Source organism: Paramisgurnus dabryanus, chromosome 7 (genome assembly GCF_030506205.2).
Source record: "Paramisgurnus dabryanus chromosome 7, PD_genome_1.1, whole genome shotgun sequence".
NCBI classification, from domain to species: domain Eukaryota; kingdom Metazoa; phylum Chordata; class Actinopteri; order Cypriniformes; family Cobitidae; genus Paramisgurnus; species Paramisgurnus dabryanus.
In genome coordinates, this window is record NC_133343.1 from 5175605 (window position 1) to 5202195 (window position 26591).

A 26591-nucleotide genomic window follows, 5' to 3' on the forward strand; every position below is an offset into this window, starting at 1 on the left:
CTATCTTACCCTCTACATCAGACATACAGTCTACACTGAATGAGTCTGTCTGTAACTGACACTGATATTGATTCATATATAAGTGCATCGCTTCATTCAGAAAAAGGAGGTTTCCACAAAATGTACATGAAAACTCAGAGAATTTTCTCAGAGAAAAAGACGTAGTACTTTTTTTTTAACTTATTATGTAAAAGCAAAATATGGAGAAGATATTCATTTAGAAAATAATATTTGTATTTAAAGAGAGATCTAAAGATAGAAACTATGTTTGAAATAGCAAAAAAATATACTGTATTACCATATGACAGTCTTTTGTATGCATAGTCTGATTCCAGAAGAGAAATTAATTTCTCTGAACTGTGGATTCAACAACCTCTATAAATAAAAATAAAAGATCTGCTTTGAACATAAATGTCTATGCATCTTGTGATAAAAGGCCTGTTTAAGAGAGATCTTAAAGGGCACATATTATACAAAATCCACTTTTACAAGGTGTTTGGACATAAATGTGTGTTGGCAGTGTGGGAACGCAATAACCCTACGATTTAAAAAATCCACCCTTTACTTTTTTTGAATCCCCGTTAAACCAAAGCAGCCTCGTTAGACATGCTGTTTTGATTCTCCTGTTAATGTGATGTCACACTGATAAAGCCCCGCCCACAGCCACTGACTGACTGGTTAATTTTACCCAAAATGTTTTCAAAATGTGTTTGTTACCACATTGTATACCATTGTCGACTGTATTAGGAATCAGATCTATTTTTAACCAAAAACGCTCATTGTCTGTTGGTAAGGGAGTAGGGAGCTGTAGCTTATTTGCATTTAAAGGTACACACAGGAAAACAGCGTTGTTGTTTTTTGCTCCCACGTCACAAACACATTCTAGGCACAACTGAGACTTATATTATCTTGTAAAAATTGGCATAATATGTGCCCTTTAAAGCGCAACATGTCCATGTTATCTAGACAGTGTTTCTGATAAGAGGATCAGTTGATTTTATCACCGGCAAATACTCCGAAACTAAAATCCTTTCGGAGCCTCCCTCCTCAAGCACTGATAATTAAAGCGGATTGAGGTCGACCCTGAAGCCGCATCTCAAAACCAAAGTGAAAGCTTTAGATTTCATCATAGAGCAAAGAAAATGAGTAGTTAATTTTAAAGCGAGAACAAACAAACAAAAAAGACAGAACGCTTGATCTCTGATAAAAGACCCAATTCTTTATAAAGAGATGTTTAAATTTTTAAAAGACTGTCGTAGGGTTTCTCTCATCCTCTGTTATCCTGACACAGCCGAACACATCTAATTTGCATAAAAACAACCCGAATGGACAACATGGGAGCTTTGTCTTGCCGGATTGCTGACAAAGGCTTTGTGTCATAAATTAGTGATACAAATAATTAATGCAATGAGTCTAAGTAGTGAAAATCCTTTAATATTTTACACATAGATATATTTATATTATTGTTGTTGTTATAATAATAACTTTAAGTCAAAAATAATAGTCAATATATGCATATAAAACTAATCCATTAATTTACTATATGTACTATGCTGTATTTCTGTCTATATAAAACAACATCGGCTTATACACAGGAGCTCGGAGGAAGGGAATAATGTAAAGCCAACAAATGCACATACATACACACACACACACACAAAATCAGTGCAAAACACTCATGAGGCTGTTTAGTCACTGACAACATATACAAAGTCTGTTTCGTAGCAGTGTCTGAGATATGAACAAGATAACAAATGTGATACTGACCCTCCTTTCAAGAGGTCTCCATGAGAAACGAACAATGTCGAGATAGCTTTGGTTAAAAAAGAAACTGCATAAATAAACATTAGGACAGGTAAGCACCTTTGAATAAGCCGCAGCCTCTTGTTTAATGTGTCCTATCGCTAGTAAGAATGACACATATGTAGAGATAACCCAAATGCACAACATCTGTAAACCACAGGGGACTCACGGCTGTATGGTTGTGTGCATGTGGGTGAGACTGCGTATTGTGCGAGCGTCTTCTTACACCGGGACTGGCAGGAAAAACATTTGTGTCTCACTTTAGTCTCTTTTAAATCACTGCACCATGGCCACGGGGTCCCCAAAGCAAACTGCTGTTGACAATTGAAATGGGCCCTGACTTCTCGGATTCTCGCACCCGAGATGAAGGAATGGAATATCCGCAAGGCGTCTTCAAGAGGAACCATCGAAACTGTGAAGGAAACAAAACATTTCTCGGTGAATGAATGATCAGATGCGTTTTACATGCACAGAATAAGCGGATAACTATCAAAAATCTGTTTATCTATTATAGAAAATTGTTTTCATGTGTTTACATGCAAATCAATAAACCGACTATGCAGACGACTGCGTTTACTTGGGTTTGAAGACTTGTATTTTTTCCATAAGACTTTATAGTACAAAAATGTGTTAATTCGACGTGGGATATCTTCTGTAAATAAATGAGTATTGCCAACTCAATCACGTGTGGCGGAAATGTGTAGATGAACGTTATGCTACTGTGATGAGCCTCTGCGATGAGCCTCCATGTGTTCCTGCTTTGGTCGACCGGTGGGAGTGGCTAGGAGACTCATTGTTTCGGCTGCTAATGAATTCCACCTGTGTCTTTGGTTTAAAAGGAAGTGTGTGAGTGGAAAAGAGGAGTGATTGCCTTTGTGAGGATGTCCTGAGTTTGGTGCTCCTGGGTTAAGTTGTTTTGTTTTCTTTATTATATGATTTTGTTTTGGTTCTTTCTGATATTTTTACATCTTTTATCAGAAAGATGTTGCAGTAATTTTGTTGATTATTTTATTGTTTAATCTTACTTTTTCTATCTAGGTTAAATAAAACATTTAATTACCCTTACCAACCACCTAGTCCTCCTCTTATTTGTCGCGGCTCTGAGCCAGTCGTGACAAATATGGGGGCTCGTCCGACCGTATGTTAATCTTGTAGTTTGGAAAATTTGTTGTTTGGTTATCTGATAAATATATTTTTTTAACTTAATTAATTTGAGAAAAAAAAAAGTTTTGTGATAGCATTCGTTAGGAGAAGAATGGAGGATGTAGTGGTTGGTTTGGGTGATTTGATAATTGCTTGCAGGAGTTTAAATTGGTAAGTACGGCTAATTTTTGTTAACAACTGAAGTATTTGTGAATAAGCTTTTCCCTGGTTAGGTTTAGTGGGATTTCCTTAACGGGAAGTTTCAATTTTTTTATTTTAGTTTGTTGTTTTTGTGCGGTGAAAGCAGTTAGAGCATTTGTCTCGGGTACACCTCCGTGTTTTGTTGTAGTGACTCGGAAATTGGTTACTATAGCAAACACTGGTTTAGAGTGTTTAAAACCCCGCTGCAAGTAACTGTACGAAGATTAGGTATGAGTTTAGATAGTTTTGAAATTTAGTTAGGGGGATTTGCTTATTCCAAATTCTTGTTTTGTAGTAGCCGTATATATTTTTTTTCACGATGTCCTCAAAAACTCAGGAATTTATTAGTGCACCATCCGAAACCTTGTTAGATGAGTTGACTAGGGATCAATTATTAGAAATTGCCGAACACTATCAAATTGATCTAACAAATCAAGATAAACGTGTGAAAGAGGGTATTAAATCCTTAGTAAAGGCAGATTTAATTGATCGTAAGGTGTTGACCTCTCAAGTCTTGGAAGACACGTTACCTTTTGGTAATGTGTTAGCACAAACGCAGTTAACATTTGAGCAACAAAAACAGTTGTTATTAATTCAAACCGATATACAAGCGAAGCAGTTAGAAGTTCAAAATCGTATTGAACTTTCTAAAGTTCAAGTGCAACAGCAACAAATTGAACTTGAGCGTTATCGGTTGGATTTAATAAGAGATGGAAAGATTGCTGGTACAGGCGATTCAGAATATGTTTCAGGTTCAGTTAGGTCTGATACGGTGAATAATATAAGACTGGTTCCTAAGTTTGAAGAAAAAGAAGTTGAAAGGTTTTTTCTGTTGTTTGAACGAGTTGCGGATGCACGAAGTTGGCCAAATGATGAGCGCATTTTGTTGTTGCAGTCTGTTTTGACAGGAAAGGCACAAGAGGCATATTCTTCACTAAGTGTGGAAGATGCGTCTAGGTATCAAACAGTGAAAGCGGCAGTGTTAAGGGCTTATGAGCTTGTACCAGAAGCCTATCGACAAAAATTCAGGTCTTGGAATAAGAAGGAAAATCAGACGCATGTTGATTTTGTACACGATATCATGGTCTATTTTAATCGTTGGTGTGTGGCATCCGATGTAAAATCTCTCGACGATTTAAAAGAATTAATTGTTCTTGAACAATTTAAAAATACCATTTCAGATCGTGTTGCAGTCTACTTAAATGAACGCAAACCTGATTCAGCATATGAGGCGGCCGTTATGGCTGATGAGTTCACATTGACTCATAAAACTAGTTTTACTTCTAGACCTGATGAAAACTTTCGAAAAGAACCTTGGCGAAAGCAAAGTAACTTTTCTAAATTTACACGCGAGTTACCTGGCAAACAATTACACAGCTCTGAGGAAGGAAAAGACAGGGCAAATCAGTGTAATTATTGTCATGGGTTTGGTCACTGGAAGAACGAGTGTCCAATATTGAAGACAAAACTGGACAGTTCTAAAGTGAATGTGAAATTTGGTTCTTCTGTAAGGCCTGTTGCATTGGCTGTAACTCCCTCAACAGTGAATAATGTGCAGAAAGATTGTTCGCCATGTGTTTCACCTTTTGCACCATTCATTACACAGGGTTCTGTTGGAATGGTAGATTCCACAAAAACCGTACCAGTTAAGATATTACGTGATACGGGATCGTCAGAAACCTTTGTGTTAGAATCAGTATTACCTTTCTCAACTGATTCTTATACTGGAAGTAATGTGTTAATTAAAGGCATTGGCTTAAATGTTATGTCTGTACCACTTCATAAGATTATGTTGTATTCTGAGTTGATCCAGGGAGAAGTGGAAGTGGCTGTTCGTCCCTGCTTGCCTGTGGAAGGAGTACACATAGTTTTGGGGAATGACTTGGCTGGTGATCGTGTTTGGCGAGATGTTTCACCACATGTAGTGGTTACACCATCGGCGGTTATTTTGAAACCAGATTGTAATGACAATTTGATTTCTTCAAGTGTGTTACCATCTTGTGTAATAACACGTTCTATGAGTAAAACACAAGTTGAATCTATTAAGCCGGTGAGTAAAATGCTGGATATCCCTTCAATTTTGTCTGTGTCACGTGAGGAATTGATTGAAAAACAGAGAGCTGATTTAGTTCTGACTGAATTATTTGACCAAGTTGTCTCGCATGACACAATTGTAAATCTTTCGTCTGGGTATTATGTAGACGAAGGATTGTTAGTTAGGAAGTGGACACCACAGGGAGAGTTTGCAATTGGTGATGAAATGATACAAATTGTAATTCCCCAATCTCTTCGGCAGCTAGTGTTACAGACCGCACATGACATGTCTGGCCATTTGGGTGTGAAAAAAACATATCAGTTAATTTTGAAAAGGTTTTTTTGGCCCAAATTGAAGCGTGATGTGTCTAAATACATTAAATGTTGTCACACATGTCAGCTTACTGGAAAACCCAACCAGTCTTTGAAACCGGCTCCTCTTTACCCAATTCCAGCCATTAGTCAACCGTTTGAGTACCTAATCATAGATTGTGTCGGGCCATTGCCTAAGTCAAAAACGGGTAATGAATATTTGCTGACGGTCATGTGCCAAGTAACTAGATATCCCGCTGTATATCCTTTGCGTTCTATAACAGCTAAGCAAGTTATAAAAGCACTGACTCAGTTTATTTCAGTTTTTGGAATACCTCGAATTATTCAATCTGATCAGGGAAGTAATTTTACTTCTAATGTATTTACTCAAGTGTTGAAACAGCTCCATATTCAACATAATCTTTCCAGTGCTTCTCATGCACAAAGTCAGGGAGCACTGGAGAGATTCCATCAAACGTTGAAGTCTTTGTTGAGGGCGTACTGCGTCCAAATGGGTATGAACTGGGAGACTGGTCTACCTTGGTTAATGATGGCAGCTCGGGAAGCGGCGCAAGAAAGTACTGGATTCAGTCCGAACGACCTTGTTTTTGGTCATGATGTGCGAACTCCGTTAACTGTTTTATCGGCAGACTGGGAAAAATCCGATCCCCCGAAAAATGTTTTGTCTTACGTTAATGATTTTCGTAGACGAATTTATGAAGCAAGCCAGTTGGCAAAGGCATCGTTGAATAAAGCACAAGATCGAATGAAACAATTGTTCGATCGCCGAACCGAGTTGCGTTCCTTTCAGCCGGGAGACCAGGTGTTGGTGTTGTTGCCTATTGTTGGATCTCCTTTTCAGGCAAAGTTTCTTGGACCATATACGGTTGCGCGCCAGATTTCTGATCTGAATTATATAATTAATACGCCAGATCGAAGAAAAAAGACGAGAGTTTGTCACGTGAACTTGTTGAAACCTTATTATGCTTGTAAGGATTTCAATGCGTCAAATGATATTGGACCTGATTCTTTTGTTAAACCTGTTCTGTTGGCAGATTCTTCTGTTAACAAGGACCATCTAAAATTTGGTTTTACTCAAAATCTGGTAAGTGGGGAGGAAGATGAAATCTATCCTGGAGATTGTGTTCTTCAAGGTCGTCTTCGAAATTCGGAAGCGTTGAGTTCTATGCGTAACCGGCTTAACCATCTAACGGATGTACAGTGTAATGATATGATTAATTTGATTAATGAGTATTCTACACTGTTTTCCGATACTCCTTCTTGTACAAGTTTGATTGAGCATGACATTGACGTCGGAGATTCGAGTCCTATTCGTCAGCGATATTATAGAGTGTCTGAAAATAAGAAAAAACATCTGGATGAGGAAATCGAGTATATGTTGGAAAATAACATTGCTGAACCTTCATTCTCTAGTTGGGCATCTCCATCTTTGCTTGTGAATAAACCTGACAAGTCGTTTAGGTTCTGTACAGATTACAGAAAGCTAAATGCCATAACGAAGCCTGATTGTTTTCCACTGCCTCGAATCGAGGATTGTGTTGATCAGATAGGAAACGCAAGATTTGTAAGCAAGTTTGATCTTCTTAAAGGTTACTGGCAGGTGCCTTTAACTGCCAGAGCTCGAGAGGTTTCTGCTTTTATAACGCCTTCCGGATTATATTCATATAAAGTGATGAGTTTCGGATTGAGAAATGCCCCTGCAACGTTTCAACGTTTAATGAATCGAGTAACATCTGGATTGAAGGGCTGCACTGTATATCTGGACGACGTTGTCGTTTTTAGTGAAACTTGGGGGGAACATTTGGTTCAGATTCGAGCGTTGCTTGACCGTTTTGTATGGGCCAATTTAACTGTTAACTTGATGAAGTGTGACTTTGCAAAAGCTACCGTCACCTATCTGGGGAAGGTGGTTGGGCAAGGACAAGTACGCCCCGTTCGTGCAAAGGTAGAGGCGATAGATGACTATCCTACTCCTACTACAAAGAAAGAGCTAATGCGGTTTTTGGGCATGGTAGGATTTTATCGCTGTTTTTGCAGAAATTTTTCTACAGTGGCAGTGCCTCTGACAAATTTGCTGAGGGGAGGAGCAGTATTTCGCTGGACTCCGCTGTGTCAGAAATCATTTGAAAGTGTTAAGATGCTTCTGACAGAAGCCCCTGTGTTGGCAGCTCCGAGGTTTGATCAAGCATTTAAGTTACAAGTTGATGCCAGTAATTTGGGTGCTGGTGCTGTATTGTTGCAAAACTTTGATGACATTGACCATCCTATCGCGTTCTTCTCTAGGAAATTTAATAAATACCAGCTTAATTATTCCGTGATAGAGAAGGAAGCTCTTGCTTTAATTTGGGCTCTACAACACTTTGATGTGTATGTTGGATCGTCAGTGGGACCGTTAGTGGTCTATACGGATCACAATCCTTTAGTTTTCTTGCACTCCTTACAAAACCCTAATCAAAGACTGATGAGATGGTGTTTATTTCTTCAGAGTTACCTGTTGGATATGCGTCATATTAAAGGTTCCGAGAATGTGACTGCGGATGCTTTGTCCCGTGTTCATGTGGTTTAGGACTTTAAAGTTTGTAATTTCTCTTTCTCTTTCTGTTTCTGTCTTAATATTGCTTCCTAGGCGCCAGGTTGCTGAGAGGAAGAGATGGGGAAAGGAGTGAAAAACAACTTTGATACCAACTGTCGTTTAAACTACTACAAATTTGGATTGTGGGATTTGTGTTTTTCTTTATTAAGACTCTGTGGTCTTTTTTTTAGGGGGGGGGGTGTGATGAGCCTCTGCGATGAGCCTCCATGTGTTCCTGCTTTGGTCGACCGGTGGGAGTGGCTAGGAGACTCATTGTTTCGGCTGCTAATGAATTCCACCTGTGTCTTTGGTTTAAAAGGAAGTGTGTGAGTGGAAAAGAGGAGTGATTGCCTTTGTGAGGATGTCCTGAGTTTGGTGCTCCTGGGTTAAGTTGTTTTGTTTTCTTTATTATATGATTTTGTTTTGGTTCTTTCTGATATTTTTACATCTTTTATCAGAAAGATGTTGCAGTAATTTTGTTGATTATTTTATTGTTTAATCTTACTTTTTCTATCTAGGTTAAATAAAACATTTAATTACCCTTACCAACCACCTAGTCCTCCTCTTATTTGTCGCGGCTCTGAGCCAGTCGTGACACTACGTACCCACCAAACGCGGGGCATCGCGTTACTCGCTCTAGATTACTTTTGGGATTTAACTTCGTGTCATGCTAATTTTTCGCTCGAGTTGAATATTTTCAACTTGGCGGAAGACGCGTTTGAAGCAAATAGTGCGTGTTTTCACAGCAAACACGCCACCCATATCGCGTCATTCGCATTGCCCCACGCGAGGACGCATTTCATCGTGTCTTTGCATTGACTGTGTATGTAATCTACTTGCGCAAATCGTTGAACTCGTGTTTGGTGTGTATGCCCCATTATGCTACGTACACACCAAAGGCGGGGCATCGTGTTACTCTCTCTAGATTACTCGCAGGATTTTACTTCGTGTCATGCGAATTTTTCGCTCAAGTTGAATTCATATGTATTTTAGGAGGTGGCTAATTTGTATTAATTCATCCGACAACATTTGTACGTTTTTTATTTATTTAAGATTTGCTTTTGCCCCTGTGACTTTTTTTAAAAATAATCTTACATTTTATATACGAATTAGCCAACTCGTAAAATACGAACGAATTTCCAATGAGATCAGGCTTGTATTACATTATTAACTGTTGTGTTTCAGGATAAAAGAGCAATGATCCCTGACTACATGAAAAGTTTTTTAAGTTCCACTTTCGAAAAAAAATTATCGAAGTTACACTGTCAACAATCTGGGAAAATTATGCAATATCATGCAATAAAGGTGTAAATTGGAAAGTTTATTGCGATGCGATACATTATCGTTTACCTCCGCTGGCGATGCAGTATTTGCCAGTACATCAAACGTTTCTTTGATCCAAATACGTTTCGATCCGATTTTATTAATTTATCGAAATTAATGTATTAATTTATAATTACTTTATTATTACGTGCCTAGTTAATTTACATTTTTAATAACTCTTAAATGCAACAAAAATATATAACATGAATATTTAATTTAAAAAGATAAAAAAGATAAACTTTTTAAATAAAGAAAAATAAATAATGAGGGAACTGTCACATAAAATCAAGCTTATGATGGCCACAGTCAAAGTCTTTAGTATTTCAGGTGGTGTTGGCAAAGGTTTTCTGCCAGTCTGTTTGTCCAAATCATTTTCCAAAAACCAAAATATTTCTAAACCCACGATTTGCATCCGATAACAGTCACATCGTCTTCTACCTCTTTCGCTGTGTTTTCGCTGCTATAACCGCTTTGTTGCATTCACTTGCAGACACACACGAAAATAAACAAAAATGTGCGCTTTGGCGGAAATGTGTAGATGAACGTTATGCTACGTACCCACCAAACGCGGGGCATCGTGTTACTCTCTCTAGATTACTCGCGGGATTTAACTTCGTGTCATGCGAATTTTTTGCTCGAGTTGAATATTTTCCACTTGGCCGAAGACGCTCTTGAGGCGAATAGCGCGTGTTTTCGCGACAAACGCGCCACCCATATCGCGTCATTCGCATTGCCCCACGCGAGGACGCGTCTGATCGTGTCTTTGCATTGACTGTGTATGTAATCTACTTGCGCAAATCATTGAACTCGTGTTTGGTGTGTATGCCCCATTATGCTACGTACACACCAAACGCGGGGCATCGTGTTACTCTCTCTAGATTACTCGCAGGATTTAACTTCGTGTCATGCAAATTTTTCGCTCAAGTTAAATATTTTCAACCTGGGTGAAGACGCTTTTGAGGCGAATAGCAGGTGTTTTCGTGGCAAACAAGCCGTCCATATCGCATCATTCGCATCGCCCCACGCGAGGATGCATCTGATCACCTCTCTGCATTAACTTTGTGTGTAATCTACTCGTGCAAATCGTTGAACTCGCGTTTGATGTGTATGCACCATTAGACAAGGAATGAGGATGCAGGGAGTGTAAAAATAAATGTACCTCATATCAATATTTTGTGTGTGGCATTGATGCATCGTATCGTTAGACATTTAATCAATGCATCGGTCCATATCAATGTATTGCTACACCCCTACCCTCCAATAACATTTCAATGTCCATTGACCACTCCAAGTCGTAAGGTACAACATCCCTGGACTTAATTTCATTAGAAAATCATGTACTTTAGTTCCGGTTTCAGTTTTGCCAGTCATTTCCGACTGAGGGGGCGTGTTTCAGTGGGATACCCTCTATATGAGGATGGTTGGATGTGTATTATGCCAATTACTAACTGTGGTCACACACTCCCCCATTTAGAATAATGTCGACTCGTCAATATTAGAACAGGGGTAACAATAACATGCATATGCGCCTGATTTAAGAACAATCAAAGCTTCACACGACACATGAAAACTTGAGCAGCAACTCGGTCTCCGTTCCAAACCATAGTGGCCTGCCTCACTGTCTTCATATTCAGCTTGTTTCTATGGCAGCATCTTCCCTGAAATGGAACCTGATAAGTGACTGAATTAAAGGCAGCAACTCCATTAGTCTCAGCCCCGGACAGCGCAGATTCCCGCAGTCCATTCACTGCTCGCTAGATACATATTCCACATAAAATTGGAAAGCACTTGCGAAAATTGCAAACTTCAATCAGGTTACCTGACTGCTATGCAATTTCCAGAACTCGCAGTGCACAAGTCAGTCCCCCAGGAAACCAAAGAGTGTTTAAAACATACAGTCGATACTTTGAGCTCTTCTGAGAAATGTGAGCAAGTTTGCTTGGCCCGTGCAATGTGATATATGAAGATTGTTTTGAGTTTAGTTCGAAGCAAGTAAAAATGGATATCTATACACAGAACTGCATATTCTGCTTTGTTTTCAAATAATCCTGTACATAATACTTTTCGATTACAAGCTCCTGTACAACATGAAACAGGTTTGTTACACAAAGATCTCAAGAATATATGTTTTACAAATGTATATACTTTGAAATATGTTTAAGATGAAAGCTTTACCAATCATTCAGAAAAAATCCCTTATAACCTTTGCATCTTTTGCACGCACAAGTTTTTTTTTTTTAATGTAGCCGTGTGACAAGCGCACTTAAATAAAGAGTGATGGGATTGGGACGTGACACGTGTCCAGGCATGGCGGTGCCAAAAACACGTTGGATAAAATGTAGGCAAGAGACATGGTTACGTTTTCTGCTTTGTTTTAGATGCAAAATGTGAACCGCCTGCCTAGCCTTTTAGGATGGGGTAAAATGGTGTCAGCAGGTAAGCGTGGTTTGGATCAGAGCCTGAGATGTTCTGGCAAAACTCACCTGTCCCAGACCTTCACGTTCCTGCAGTTGTTGCTGCAACATCCAGCTGATATCAAAGCTGTAAAGAAAATCAAGAATTTTATAAAACTATTCACAAGAAAAATAATATAATATAGCAGTTTACTTTCTCATTACAAACTTTGACACTGTGTGCATTGTGTTTCTATAGCTCAATTGGTAGAGCATTGCTGTAGCAGTGCAAAGATCACAGAGTCTCGCAATCTGATAAAAATGTTTACATGCAGCTTAAAGGACGCATATTATGCACATATTTACAAGATGTAAAATAACTCCCAGCTGTGCCTAGAATGTGTCTGTGAAGTTTCAGCTCAAAATACTCCACAGATCATTTATTATGTATACTAACGTATACAGGAAAATCGGGGCTTATGAGGGTTGAAAATAGATCTGATTTCTGTGAATACAGTCTGAGACTATAGTATATTTAGCCCCATTAGCACTACAACGTGCTAACAAACACATTTAGAAAAGCTTTTGGGTAAAATGAACCACTCAATCAGTGGCTGTGGGCGGGGCTTTATCAATGTGACATCACATTAACAAGAGAATCAAAACAGCATGTCTAAGGAGACTGCCTTGGTTTAATGCTTCCAACACACTTTTATTCCGACTCAGTTTCTCTTGTACACGTGCCTAGACTAACAGACTGTGAACCTGTCTGCTTTTCCCATATGCCACCCCGTCAAACCGCACACACACACATACTCAGGCAGACATAGTGACAGTCTTTTGAGGCTGAAACCTTACGCTGAGAAGAGTAAGAACATAAGATGCTATATCATACTGTCACGTCTACCTTCTCGAAACGTGCCGAGCAGCATGCACATGAGCACCTTTCATTGACGGGTTAAACGGAGGTTAGTGAGCGTTTCTCGCTGCTCAAAGACATTCAATCCTAATTCAGATACAGCCACTGCACATCCATTCTGTCTGAGATCACATCCATTAAGCCGCCATCGATAGTGCTCCGTTTCATTCACTGCCCTGGCATCCTGCTTCTGTTGGTTCATCTCGTTTCATCTCATTATCACATTTGCCTGAGGCACACACACGCAGCCGGCCATTAAAGATTCATGCCAGTTTGTGGACCTCGAAGAAACGTTTTAAGGGGATTTGACAGACATCCTGATCCTGGCCTGTTCAACGTGAATGTGAACGCAGATAGAGTGTGAAATAACAAAAGAGGAATCGAGAACGCAAACCAAACCTGAGAGAAGTGGCACGGGAACATTTAAAGTCTGTAAAGTTATTTCAGAGAATTGTTTTAAACTCATTCCCCGCCAGCCTTTTTTTTTAAAGATGCCCGAAAAGTTTCACAAAATGCCTTCCAGAAAAATGTTCTTCTAAAAATATATAAACATGCAAATATATCAAAAGAAAAGACCCTCTGCTTTCAAACAAACAATAAACAAACAAACAAACAAAAAAAACTGTTTCATCCTATCTATATTTTTTCTCTGCTTATAAACTCTTAAATATGGGTATTTTTCTTTAAAAAAAATTTTTAGCAAAAAGCTGAAATAATTGCATTTTTGTGAAAAGAATTTTGTGTGAGATCAGATTCAGAACGATTATCTGCCACTGACTACTACACTGTCCATTAAAGTTTATTAAAATTAGAAAAATCCTGGAATGTTTTCCTCAAAAAACATAATTTCTTCTTGACTGAACAAAGAATGGTATTGAGTAAAAAAAAAGCCATGGTAGTGAGTAAATTATCAGGATTTTTTTTTTTAAGAAAATTGACTAATCCTTTAATTGAAGAGATAACTCGTCAATGGCAGGAAAAGAGTTAATAATGCAGAACTTTAATGGAGCGTGCACACCAAGGCGTTTACGCCTGTGAATGTTTTCAATAGTTTCTAAAGGATGGACCGCGTATTGTCCGCACTAAGGGGTTGTGTACACCAAAACTTTTTACGCCCGCGGCCGGTGCATGTTTTCAATTGTTTCCAATGGAATCTCAGCGTTTTTCAAATAAGCCAGCAGCTAGCGGGTTTTTTCCGCGCTGAAAACCGGCGCTCGGCGGTTTTTCCGCGCTCGGCACTGAGCGTCGAGAGTTGAAAGAGATTCAACTTTGGGAGAAAAGCTCCGCTCGTCAATGTCAGTTCTCACACGGCCGCCCAATCACAGTGGAGGAGGGGCGGGACATTACCACAGCAACCAACCGGCTCGCAGCTGAAGTATCACAGCTACCAAAGCGCTCAGCTGAAGAAAGCTGGCACTCAGCTGAAAAACAGCTGGCATTCGGCGTCCTCAAGGCGTTTTCAGCCGCGTTTAAAAGTTTTGGTGTGTCCAGCCCCTAAGAGTTTAACCCAAAGTGTCAACTTTGGGTTAAACGCTGAGCTCGTCAATGTCATTTCTCAGTCGGCAGTCCAATCACAGTGGGCACGGGACAAATATCACAACAACCAACTGGCACATCATTCAACGACTGATAAACAAAGCAGAAGTATCATAGCAACATATCAAGCGCTCAGTTGTAAAAAGCTGGCAAGCGCCTACAGTCGGCGTCCGCCTGGCATTTTCAGTCGAGTTTTAAACGTTTTTGTGTACACGTCCCTTTAGGCTTAATATAATATAATTTAAACAAATGAGTTAGAAAAAAATCCTCTCTCTCTCTCTCTCTCTCTCTCTCTCTCTCTCTCTCTCTCTCTCTCTCAAACACACACATACAATGCTTCTATTAAACAGAAATTATGAAAGACTGTCTTATATTTTACTGTAAGGCCTTCATTTGTTGTAAGGCCCCCACTGATTCTTGAAAAATAAAACAAATTATCAGAAGGTTCATATTCTTATTTTAAACTTAGTGGCTCACACATTTCTTTTAGGTATAAAGACATGTGGGGACTTAGCCACATAGTAAAGTCTTTGTAAAAACTCAATCCTCACACAAAGCCATGACTCAACAATGAGCTGAGCTGCTAACACAGCTAGACATAAACGCGTTTCCATCAGCGTAAAACAGGGATTATGAGAGATTGTCCTATATTTTCAGAGATCATTGGAACGCTTAAGCTCCAGACTCCAGAGGAGGGCCACAAAATTCTCCTGTCTGTTACAGGAGCGTCAACTTGTTTTCCTGTGAATTATGAGGAATAATTAATTAGATTAATAATGTTATAAATAGACTCTTATGTCTGTAAACATCCTTTCTACCTGCTGCTTTCAGACGAGAGCATCTGGCATCTATCATCAAAGGCATCATTTCACATAGTTTCATAAATGCTCAGCTATAACAACACAGATGTTGGCTTCATCCGCATCTTTAACAATAATTACTGTAAGTGCTTAATGTGCTATAAAACACTAAAAATACAAGAATTTTACCATCATAAGTAAAGTCTATATATTTGCAGCTATACACATTTAAATCCAATTTTTACTTCTGGGAAAATGGATAAAACAAATTGATGTCTCATCTTGCATTCAGCCTCTCCAAATGTTTGTCGAGGACAAATAATGTCTAAACTGATTTGTGAACCTGTCTGTGAAATCTAGACTAAAGTCGAATAATCTAATTATGAGATTGGGAGCATCAAATCTTGATGAATCTTGAAATCTTGATCTTACTCAGTCAATATTAAAGATATCAAGATTATATTTTCATAGGAATTGTCTTTACATTATGTAGGATGATTTTAAAATCAGCATGGTTACTTTAAAGACGCCTTTCCACTGTACACGACAAATGACAGCCCCCCAAAAAAGGGGGAAAGTCACACAGGGGCTGCGTGGGCTGCCAACCATTTGGGAGTGCATAATTTTTGAATCCGTAAATAAAAAATAAAAAAACGTGTGCGACACGCTGACCGGAAGTGGTGTATTTCATTGTGTTCCAATGGTGAAAATGATTAATTATGAATCCTTTTTTGATTAACTATATTAGTAACACTTGGATATATGCATAACTGTTTATTGTTTCATTCATTTGCATTCATTTAGTTATTCCACTTTGAAGGCTCTTGCGCAGAAATGGGCTCCTCTCCCATTTTGACATGGATTTACAATTAAACTGAACTCTCATTACGACTGCCACTAGGGGGCGAACACCCACAATCATGTCCAAATGCGGCATACAGTGGAAAAACAATATTGACCTTCTAGTTGAAAAAGGAGCCTCATATGAGATTCATTCATTCGCATTCGGAAATCGATTATTTACGTCTGGCAGAGATGACGAGCGGACACCATAACAGCCAAAGTCAGTTGTACAAAACCTTTCTTTTTAGTAAACTCTGTGTACACAAACAATGTTCTCAATGTTCGCGTTCATGAGTAGAGATCCAGGTGATACTTCGAGCAAAGTTTCATGTTGTGTCGCGCCTTCTTAGTAATAAAATAGTGGTAGTTCGGTAGCCGCGGACAGCGGCTGGAAGAACGCATCAGGGATCATGTAGGCATCACACCCTAACCAAGATATATTTTTTTAAAGTAGCGTTTCTTTTCATGACAGTCGAGATGCGACATGTTGTCTTTCGTAGCCCTTTACTGTATCCGTAAGGATCATAGACAGGAAAAAATAAGAAATCCGTAAATCGTAGCAAGCTAGCCAATGCTTGTCAGTAGCCTACTGGTACTCGGTAGGTCCTCAAGATGGCGGCATGACGTAAAAGGTCACATGACTGATTTCCATCTATAGGTGCTCTTTAGTAAAATAGTAAAAGTTTGGCCGCATCATATTTACATTTTTAAAATCCGTAGTTGAAGACCCCTGGCCTACAATATGTCATGAACTAAAACGTTAATAAAGCCACTTGAAGGGGTCTTAAATATAATGCTCTCACACTGCATCATATAAAGATTACCCACAATGCCTCTCTCACAGACATGCTAACTGAAGGTCATTGCACATTCATGACTGTATTAACTCATGTTCCTTCAGGCAGTGTCACGATCTTATGCCGGTTTTATGCTCGCCTCGCCGTGCTGCTGACCCGTTCATAGTGTATAAAACAAGAGCAGTAATGTATGCGTCCTGGATTCTCGCTCATAAAAGTGTCTTCGTAAGAATGCTCTGTTTTAAAGCAGGCATATTCAGATCTTTTATACTTTGTCAGTGTTTCTGAAATTACTTGACACCTCAAATATGTCTTCCTTATCACCTGCCTCCATTTAGCTATGGAATGCCCCATTCACACTATTTTATAATTTTGATTAATTTATAATCAAATAAAGGTGCACCTTAAAGAGATGCATGTGAGGCCCGAGCTTCAAGGGTTTTTGTAAAAACTCACAATCCTCGCACAAAGCCATGACTCAACAGTCTGAGCTGAGCCAGCCGTGTAAATCCATTATGGTACCCGTGACTAAGACCTCAGTGTAATATTCTTACTTGGGAAAACGAAATGCTGGAAAATGGTTCACAATGAAAGAATTATAGGACATTTTGTCACCCGCCAGATCTTGTTTCTGTTCCTTTCATCTGCTTAAAGCATTATGCTGCCTAAATAACACTATTGCACTCTGTAGCATTTTCATGCATGAGCTTCACTTTAAGAGACCACACATCATTCAATACATTTAACATTCCAGTCAGTATTTCAAAAATATTTGTTTTTGTTTAGATTTAAAACTAATAACTAAAATTGAGTGGTTTAAGTACTATTCTTCCCTGTTAAAAACATTATTATGATTTCATAATATTATGATGTTACATCACTCATAATGGCATAGCATACTTATTTAAAGCTATTGTTATATTAGTGACCTTTAAATATATGAGTACATGTTAAATCTAAAAAATATTAAACATCAAAATTGCTTCGAATGTAAACTTTGTTATAAAATGTCAGATAAAGTGAGAACTTGAATGCTCCTCCATGTCAGTCCACGAGAGCCGGGCACATGCAGATGTGTCTTAAAAGAAAAGTGGGGGAAAGGTATTAGTCTACTGTATCAGATGAGATAAACAAAGGCTCAGGGCTAAATTTAGAGCTGAAATCAGAAGGGGGTATCTCCCAAGGTCACGGAGAAGAGCACGTAACACAGCATGAGCATGCTCACATTAAAACACACACACACGCACACACAGTAACTGACAAACAGGTCTGTCTAAACCACAGGCTTCCCCGGAGATAGAGAGTTTGAGTTTAAAGAGGTCTGACTTTATATTATTGGGAAATGGCTGGAGTTGTGTAATGGCTCTTTTGTCTCAGCTTTAAAAGCCTCTCTTATCTACGGTATTAGGGAGGTCTCGAATTTGCCATGATTTAGACTTCGGTAGCCGAGAAAGAAATCTGACGAGTTTCAAAACTTTCGCTTGAGCTTTAAAGCAGGGGGACAAAAAGAAAATTACAGAACACATTATTTAGCCTGATAGATATCACATAATTTTTTATAAATCATTCATACTACATTTGGATAAAATCGTCAGCACTATAGAAAACTTAATCTTTCTATTGTTTAAAACAAACTTAAGGGGCCCTATTTTAACGATCTGAAACGCAAGTGCGAAGCGCAACGCGCAAGTGAGTTTGTGGGCAGATCTTGGGCGCTGTTGCTATTTTCCCGGCGTGAGAAATAACTCTTGCGCCAGGCGCAAATCAATAAGGGGTTGGTCTGAAGTAGGTTCATTATTCATAGGTGTGGTTTGGGCGTAACGTCAAATAAACCAATCAGAACACTATCCAACATTCCCTTTAAACGCAAGGGCGCAAGTTCCGTGGCGGGTTGCTATTATTATGACGGATTTACCAGGCGCACGCCAGGAGCGGTTCATAGCCGAGGAGACCGACGTCCTTGTACGGGAGAATCCCAAGCTTGCCAGCATAAATCGGGCACGCCGTGTAACGGGAGGTGGATCTGCCTCAGGACCTGACGCCAGCAGAGGACATCGCTGCGTCCACCCTCACCGCTGAAAGGGTTTGGGGGCTTTGAAATCGGACCCAAGAAACGCAAGGTCCAACCCCAAAGTAGACTAACAAATCAAGTTCATATACATTAAGGTTTCTTATGAAAACATTTAAATTATTATTTACATAAAATAAACGTAATACAGCCACACAACAAACTTATGAAAATATTTTAATCGTTATTTGCATGAGAATTTTTTAACGCAGCCACACAATAAACAAAAACTATCACCACAATGCTCACCACTACGATTCCCCTTATCTCGTGTATTAATATTTTTTAGTGTAACAATTTATGATTTGCAAAAATAACTGTTGCATCTGTGTAGATTAGATGCAAAGTGTATGCGCGTTGTGCAAGCTATACATTATGGTCAAGCAAGCGCCCTTAAAATAGCATAATGAACAACGCGCAACGCGCCACTGACTTTAAACTTTTTTTTTCTGGTCAGTGGCGCAATTGTTTTTTGAAACTGCAAAATAGCATCAGAGATGGTTTGCGCCGGAACACGCCTCTTTTTTTGCGCTGAACCGCCCAGGGAGCGCAAGTTCATTCCCTAGTTTGTCGACGTGCGTCTGTGGAGGGAAAAACCCGCTGTGCGCCGGGGCAAAATACGAATGATACATGCGTCACTGACAAAGTCAATTGCGCTGGGTGCAAGATAGAGCCCAAGATGTTAGCCTAGCAAAAATAACACAATGCTCTTATTTTATAGATCTATGATGCAAAAATACTTTTTGAAATACAATTTTTTAATAATGTTGCATTTTGACAGATAAGTTTATGGTCAGTTCAGTATTATATAAAATATAGCTTTTTATATAATGACAACATTAATGCACAACAAGAGAGTTTAAGCGTATTGAACATTGGTTGCCATGGGTACGTTGCCCTGTGACTTTCGTAATTGCGTAAGTTCAAGATAGCATTGTTACCGGAAGCTAGTAATTATAGTTTATAAAGTTTAAAATATAGATATTTTTCTTACAAAATCGCATCGATTACCCGCAGAAGACCTTTATTAACCCCCTGGAGCCGTGTGGATTACTTCTGTGAAGGATGGATGCACTTTTGGGGGAGTTTAAAGTAAGAAGTTGTTCCCTGATCCCTGTTTTCTACCGTTACAAATTGGAAAAGCAAGGATATTTACTAAAATAACTCCAATTGTGTTTGTCTGAAAGATGATGAACGTGTATCTCGGATTGCTTGAGGGTGAGTAAATCATGGGGTAATTTTGATATTTGACTGGAGTACGCTTTTAAGGCACAAAATGTTGTATATTTTACATTATATAACAGTTCTTTCTGGTTCTTGGATCTGATTGGCTAAGAACCCTTCCCAGACGTGTGATATTCTACTGATAACATAACCTTAACTGCTTCTACCCTTGTTTAAAGGCTTCTTTAAACATATCTGTGACTGGAAAAGCTGCCACCAGAGCGGATAGTCACACACACATCCATGGGCACAAACGCTGTTTTTAAACACTTTTCGTGTTTCTCAATAAGTTTGTAAATCAGTCTGTGAATTCCAATCGGAAGTGATTACCCCTATGCCCTAATCCTTTCGAAGATCAGAGCTCTTGGATGTAAATTTCGAGGGAGTACCACAATGATGTCACATCGTGTGAAAGATTAAAATACACTTGGCGAATAAAGCATTGGAAACAATCATTTTCTCCTTATCTGTAGCGTCTGTTTACACATCTCTCCTCCCATAAGTGCCATTAAATGGACGCAAAAACGCTGTTTGGAATTGCAGGTAAGGACACTGGCTCACTATGCATTGGGATGATTACACTTGACACTTGATTTCTTATTTTCTGGTGACGTGACTGTTAAAAGACATTGTGAGATATCACCACTGATTTTTATAAGCATTCAGAAACATCTCTCTGACTTGGTTACAATAAAAACCACTTAATTATTCTGTTTTATGTGGTACTGACAAGAACAAAGTCAAGTAATAAAGCGATGCTCGTACTGCGTTAAGATTAAATAGAAAATCTATAGTATCTAAATATAGTTTTATAAATTTTTACCTCGTGCCAAAACAATAACAAAAACACTATGGGCCCTATTTTAACGATCTGAAACGCAAGTGTGAAGCGCAAAGCGCAAGTGACTTTGTGGGCGGATTTTGGGCGCTGTTGCTATTTTCCCGGCGGGAGAAATAACTCTTGCGCCAGGCGCAAATCAATAAGGGGTTGGTCTGAAGTAGGTTCATTATTCATAGGTGTGGTTTGGGCGTAACGTCAAATAAACCAATCAGAACGCTATCCAACATTCCCTTTAAATGCAAGGGCACAAGTTCCATGGCGGGTTGCTATTATTATGACGGATTTACCAGGCGCACACCAGGAGCGGTTTACAGCCGAGGAGACCGACCTTCTTGTAAGAGCAGTCAAAGACAGAGAAGCTGTTTTATATGGGGATAGGAGAAACCTGCCCAAATCAGCGTAGGTTAAACAGGCGTGGGAGGAAATAGCCACAATTGTCTCATCAGCTGGCATCCCCATCGTTGCGCCAAGCCCTACAATGATGTCAGGAGACGGGGGAATCCCAAGCTTGCCAGCATAAATCGCGCACACCGTGTAACGGGAGATGGATCTGCCTCTACACATGACCTGACGCCAGCAGAGGACATCGCTGCGTCCACCCTCACCGCTGAAAGGGTTTGGGGGCTTTTGAAAATTGTCTTCTATAAATATATAAAGATAATCTATGGCATGATTTTCATATCAAAAGCTGCCCTACATCCAGCAATAAATGAGAATAAGATTCGGATCATGAGTTGGATATTTAAGTTTGGTACTTAGCCAAAAAATATAACAAGGATTGTATTGTGTACAGCGCCGTTATTTAATGTAGATGAACTTTGTAAAATAAACCTACTGTTGTGTTTCTAACCATGTGATTTGAGCCACATGAATAAAAAAGCAAAAAATATTTTCTTAAAGAGGATTATCCCGACACAACGTTCAAATGCAGATCTTGTTTAAATCCCACAACAAATATAAGCATTTTTTTGCGAAAGCACAACAAAGCAACTTCTGTGGAGATATCAGCGTTTTCATCCCGCATATTTGCAAACAGTCAACCAAAGCTCTTATGTCACAAAGTGTGATATAATCTGTGATGTAACAGTGATATAACTCCAAACTTTAGTGAAACTAACTACACCTGCGTGGGTACCATGACTACAACGGTAGTATACATCCTCACAATGTACTTTGAGTCAAAACAGCATTAGCTTACATAAACACCAAATGAGCGTTTTTGAGGTGTAAACTGCAGGAAATGTAGGGACAATATGGAGGTGTGCAGGGTCACTTGACATGAAGTTTTCCCTATGGGGCTGACACCAGAACTGGCGCTGTGACAGTGACAAATGAACACAGCAGCTATACAGACACGCAGGACAATGCTGAACCCACAGCATCCGACCACAACAACAGTTGTTTTGTTACCAATTGCCCCGTTTTACCTAAAAGCCATTCTTAAGGCCCTTATACCATTTCTAAAACCATTATTATCCAATTATTGATTCCTTTTGAACTATAATTGAGCGAGAGGGTGTTATTTTGATATGGACGTTGTTATGATGACTTATAGAGCGAGAAAACCAATTCAACTCCTCCACAAGCTAGCCGAAGAAGATCTTCCCTGGTCTTTCGAGTTATTTAAAGAGCATCAGTCTGATGTTTCATCTTTAGGAGAAGCTAATGAATGCAAAGTGAGACACATCTTTCACCTTGAGGTGAGGGTTTTATGGGCGGTGTGGACCATAGGCTGCTACTCAGCATCTTCCCCGGCAGAAATCGTTATGTGTGAACGTGGGATATTCACATGGCACAAAGTCTGTTTTGATATTCAACATTTCTCATAATAAAAGCTGCGTTTGTTTGTTTAGAAAAAATCATGTGGGATTTGGGAAATCAGCACTGCTTTCATCTTCTATAAGCTAATTATTTCATTAATCACATTTCATTAATTGCCTGGTGAATCGGAGAAGCAACAGGTGGAAAATGCATTCAGCTGAATTAAGAATGCTGGGTTGTTTCAACCCATGGTCACGTCAAATGTGGACAACTTGGACCTATGGGTTTGTCCATAATGTAAGAGTCAAAAATACATAAAATGTGTGCACGTCCAAAACCATAACTGTCCCCAAAGACTCACAATGTGCCTGACGGTCAAATCATTTTATTAACATTTTCATTTGTCAGTATTGGTCCCAGCCATGAGTTGAAACCACCCAGTCCTTATATTTGTGACCCTGGACCACAAAACCAGTAGTACGGGTATATTTGTAGCAAAAGCCGAAAAATGCATTGTATGGGTCAAAATTATCAATTTTCCAATATATCATACATCAATGGAAAGGTTTTGTGGTCCAGGGTCACATTTATGTATGCATTCAGCATTCATAAATATCCCATAAAAGTATTAATAAATTGACCCACCATTAACTCCATTGTAAATGCTGCGATGGTGTGGAGACAGCTCATCTCCCGCCAATCTCCGTGGCGACGTCTCTCGACCAGGGCTGCCGAACTTCCCGTGTTCAGGGCCCATGCTGTACTGGTGCCTCAACATCTCAGGGCTTCCTCCCATTTTGCATTTGTCATGATGAAGCTCTGTTCCCAGCAGGACCTGTCTAGGTTCCGGGCTGCAAGGTCCGCTTCCTAAACTTCCCCTGTGCCTTTGCATGTAGAGCTCTGGATTCATGGCCTGATGGTGCTTTGGGTGAGTCTCCGGGCTCCTGTGGCCCAGCGACCGGGCGTACTTTTCCGGACTCAGCCCCCGAATTAACCGGTGATCAGGCACGGATATGGAGCCACAGCGAGGCCGGCAGGGTTGGGGCAGTACGAAGGGATACTCCAAGCTGGTGCTTCTGTGTCGAACAGGAGGGTCGGGGCTGGAGATCTCTCCGCGGTCTCCTTTCCCTAAACGAGACTTCTGGAGATCCGGGCTGCTATTGCCAGTTCCTGCACTGGATGGCTGTGGCTGCTTATGGTGTGGATGCTCGGAGCTGTCGGCACTACCGGCACTAGACGTGCTGCTTCCGTCCCCCACGTCCCGCATCAGTCCGGGTACCAGAAGCCCGCTTTGGCTGTCGATGGAATTGCGACATCCAACAGAACCCGTTCCGCCGTGGCCTCCGCTACCTCCCTTCTCCTCATCTATCAGCACGCAAAGCTCCCTGAGCTCCAGGTTCTCCCGTATCACCTCCTCCTGCTTGCGCTCCAGTTCTGTCAGCTTCTGAAGATACAGCGCCACCTCCTTACGCATGACGCTGGCGCTGAAGCGACCCAGACGCTGCCACTCGCGCGACACTCGTTTGCCTTTCTGCCGGTCATCGTCTAGGAAGCAGCACAGGTCTCGCAGTTCACGATTGTCATCTTGCAACTTCTGATTTACCTCCTTATCATCATCACAAGAGATAACACGAATAATATATCATTAGAAAAGTGTACATTTATATAATTAAATTATAATTATTTTGCATATATAAATGCACACACATGCATGCATAAATGTAGTTAAGAAACATTTACACACACACATTTTATATTATATATACATAAAAATATATACATAAATAACATTTTACTTAAATATATACATGTATGCATTTATTTTTATATAGCCTTTATAATAGCCTAATAATTACACACAATACCCACACAAAAATATAATATGCAAACATATTTTTTGACAGTCCTAATGTAAAAATGTTCTGGATTAACTTAACCCAATAGCTGAATTTGTGCTTTTTTAGAGTGTTGGGATTTCTGCCTGTCTCTACCTATGTCTCTAAACTTAAATGTTATTTTTCCCTTTCAAGAATGTGTCATGAAAAGTTTGGAAATGTAGCTGAAAGGGGTTGATCAAGCAAAATAAAACTATATTTAGGCCTTATTGTTCTCTCTTGATTTTAAAGCATTCCTTAAAGACATAAGCTAATCTTACCGCAGTGCTGCCTTGTTGCACCATGTGCACACACACACACTTTTTCGTTTTTATACTGAGCTAATGGCCTGAGCCTATTTCTATTACCTGACACCCACACACAACAGGTGTGACACAGTTAAAATATCCATAATATGATTAAAAACAAAGCTAATAATATCAGTGGTACTTTCAAAGTTGTTTGTATAAGACGCATATTCTGCGCATCCTCACTGCGCTCTGGACGCAGGTGCGCTCCAGACAAACGCCCATTTGCTCACCTTCAGCCCCCGGATCTCATTCAGATGCAGCTGGAGGCTGCGGTTCACCTCCCGAATCAGATTGCTGTGGTCCAGTATAGCGCTCATTTTATCGGATTCAGACCTCCGGAGACGCTGCACCAGCTCCTCCTTGCTCCATTGGAGGAGCTCCTCGTCGGTGAGGTTGGTAATGCTTTCTGCGGGACCTTCCGATCCAGCCTTGGATCCAGACAGCTGAGGCTGTGCTTGCTGAGGTTGTGCTTTCTCCATCAGAAGAGATGCTGATGTGATACCAGGTGCTGATGAAATATTAATGAGGCAGTCAGCATCCGCTGTTTTAGGTGGAGTCAGGGAGATGGAGAGCGCATCGTGGAGTGACGCCTGTATCCGGTGCCCTTAGAGTGGGAGTCGCCTCGACTTTTCCCAAAGCAACAGCTGATGCAGCTTACGAGCGGAAGGGAGGGCGGCATACAGAACGAGTCCACCCCGGTTATTCAGCATCGACACCCGTGCATAGTTCTTGTAAGTTTAAATAAGTGGTCGTTTAGGTTGACGTGGCTGCTTTCAGGCGGCCCGGTGCGCTTGCCTCCGTCCGTCTGTGCGCGCTCCAGCATCCTCATGGAGGCGAAGGAGAGACGGCAGCATCCTTAGCGAGGGAGAGCCCGGTAGAAATGAGCGTGCGTGACTGCAGCTGCTAAGCTCTCTCTCTCTCTCTCTCTCTCTCTCTCTCTCTCTCTCTCTCTCTCTCTCTCTCTCTCTCTCTCGTTGTGTGTGTGTGTGCTTTCTGCATGTTTGTGCAACTGAGTTGCTAGCGGTGATGCTGCTGTAAACGGTACAGTTTGTTTTCAGCGCCATCTATAGACACTTTTTTATTTACACATAGACTAAATTGTTGCATTTAGACTTTTCTCATTTAAACATAAAACAGAAAATTAAACCCCATCTTATTAAATATGCACAAATTGCATGGCAATATAACTCCTGCTGTTGACGTCACGCAGTCTAAACTCCGCCCTTTTTAAAGCGCTTGAGCGCTGTACCATATCGATAGTGGTTGAACAATAATTTTAAACAAGACTGTTCCAGACAAATCTTACTACTTCAACATTTTGTATAAGGGTTTTATGTTTAAAAGTTACTTAGAAATGACAGGAAAAAGTTTACAATGTGGAAAATAACTGGGCTGATACACTAAAAAATATGTTGATTTTTAGTTGTTTTATTTTATTTTTAAAAAATGAATTTTTGGAAGGTCTATTCAGGCTTATAGCAAGCCCTCCATACTTATTGCATTTTTATACCACTGCCATAAATAAGTTAAATTCAATATTATTTAAGGGAACGTGCATTAATACTTTGATTGGACTGTTTATACATTAGAATGTAAATACATTACATCTAATAAGTCTATTTTTTGTGCAATAATACCTTGTTTGCAACACACTGCTTATCTATTCTTGTTGCTATTTCAAGCTTGTTGTTGAGTGTTACTTTTTGTATACTGTTAATGTGTGTTATCTCCACAGGGAGTTGCACTTGAATGTCGCTGCAACAATGACAATGAAAGCATTCATTCATTCATTCATTCATTCATTTTAATTGTTTT

At 39.9% G+C, this 26591-nt stretch overlaps 1 protein-coding gene across 1 annotated transcript; it reads right to left on the bottom strand.

Moving 5' to 3' along the window:
- Positions 1-1358: 1358 nt before the first annotated feature.
- ccdc85al (coiled-coil domain containing 85A, like) lies at positions 1359-25667 on the bottom strand. The gene is made up of 4 exons (XM_065293766.2): positions 25007-25667; positions 23237-24197; positions 11893-11950; positions 1359-2215 (listed from the first exon to the last, which is right to left on the bottom strand). The coding sequence occupies exons 1-4, from the start codon at positions 25253-25255 to the stop codon at positions 2197-2199; spliced, it is 1287 nt and encodes a 428-aa protein (XP_065149838.1). The 5' UTR covers positions 25256-25667; the 3' UTR covers positions 1359-2196.
- Between the last annotated feature and the right edge of the window lie 924 nt (positions 25668-26591).

Bases quoted from the DNA above. Each gene is read 5' to 3' on its own strand.
- ccdc85al (XM_065293766.2), bottom strand. From the start codon at position 25,255: ATGGAGAAAGCACAACCTCAGCAAGCACAGCCTCAGCTGTCTGGATCC. The intron at 24,198-25,006 runs GTGAGCAAATGG...GATGATGATAAG, and splicing joins ATGAGATCCGGGGGCTGAAG to GAGGTAAATCAGAAGTTGCA. The intron at 11,951-23,236 runs GTGGGTCAATTT...TTTTCTTTACAG, and splicing joins CATTTACAATGGAGTTAATG to CTTTGATATCAGCTGGATGT.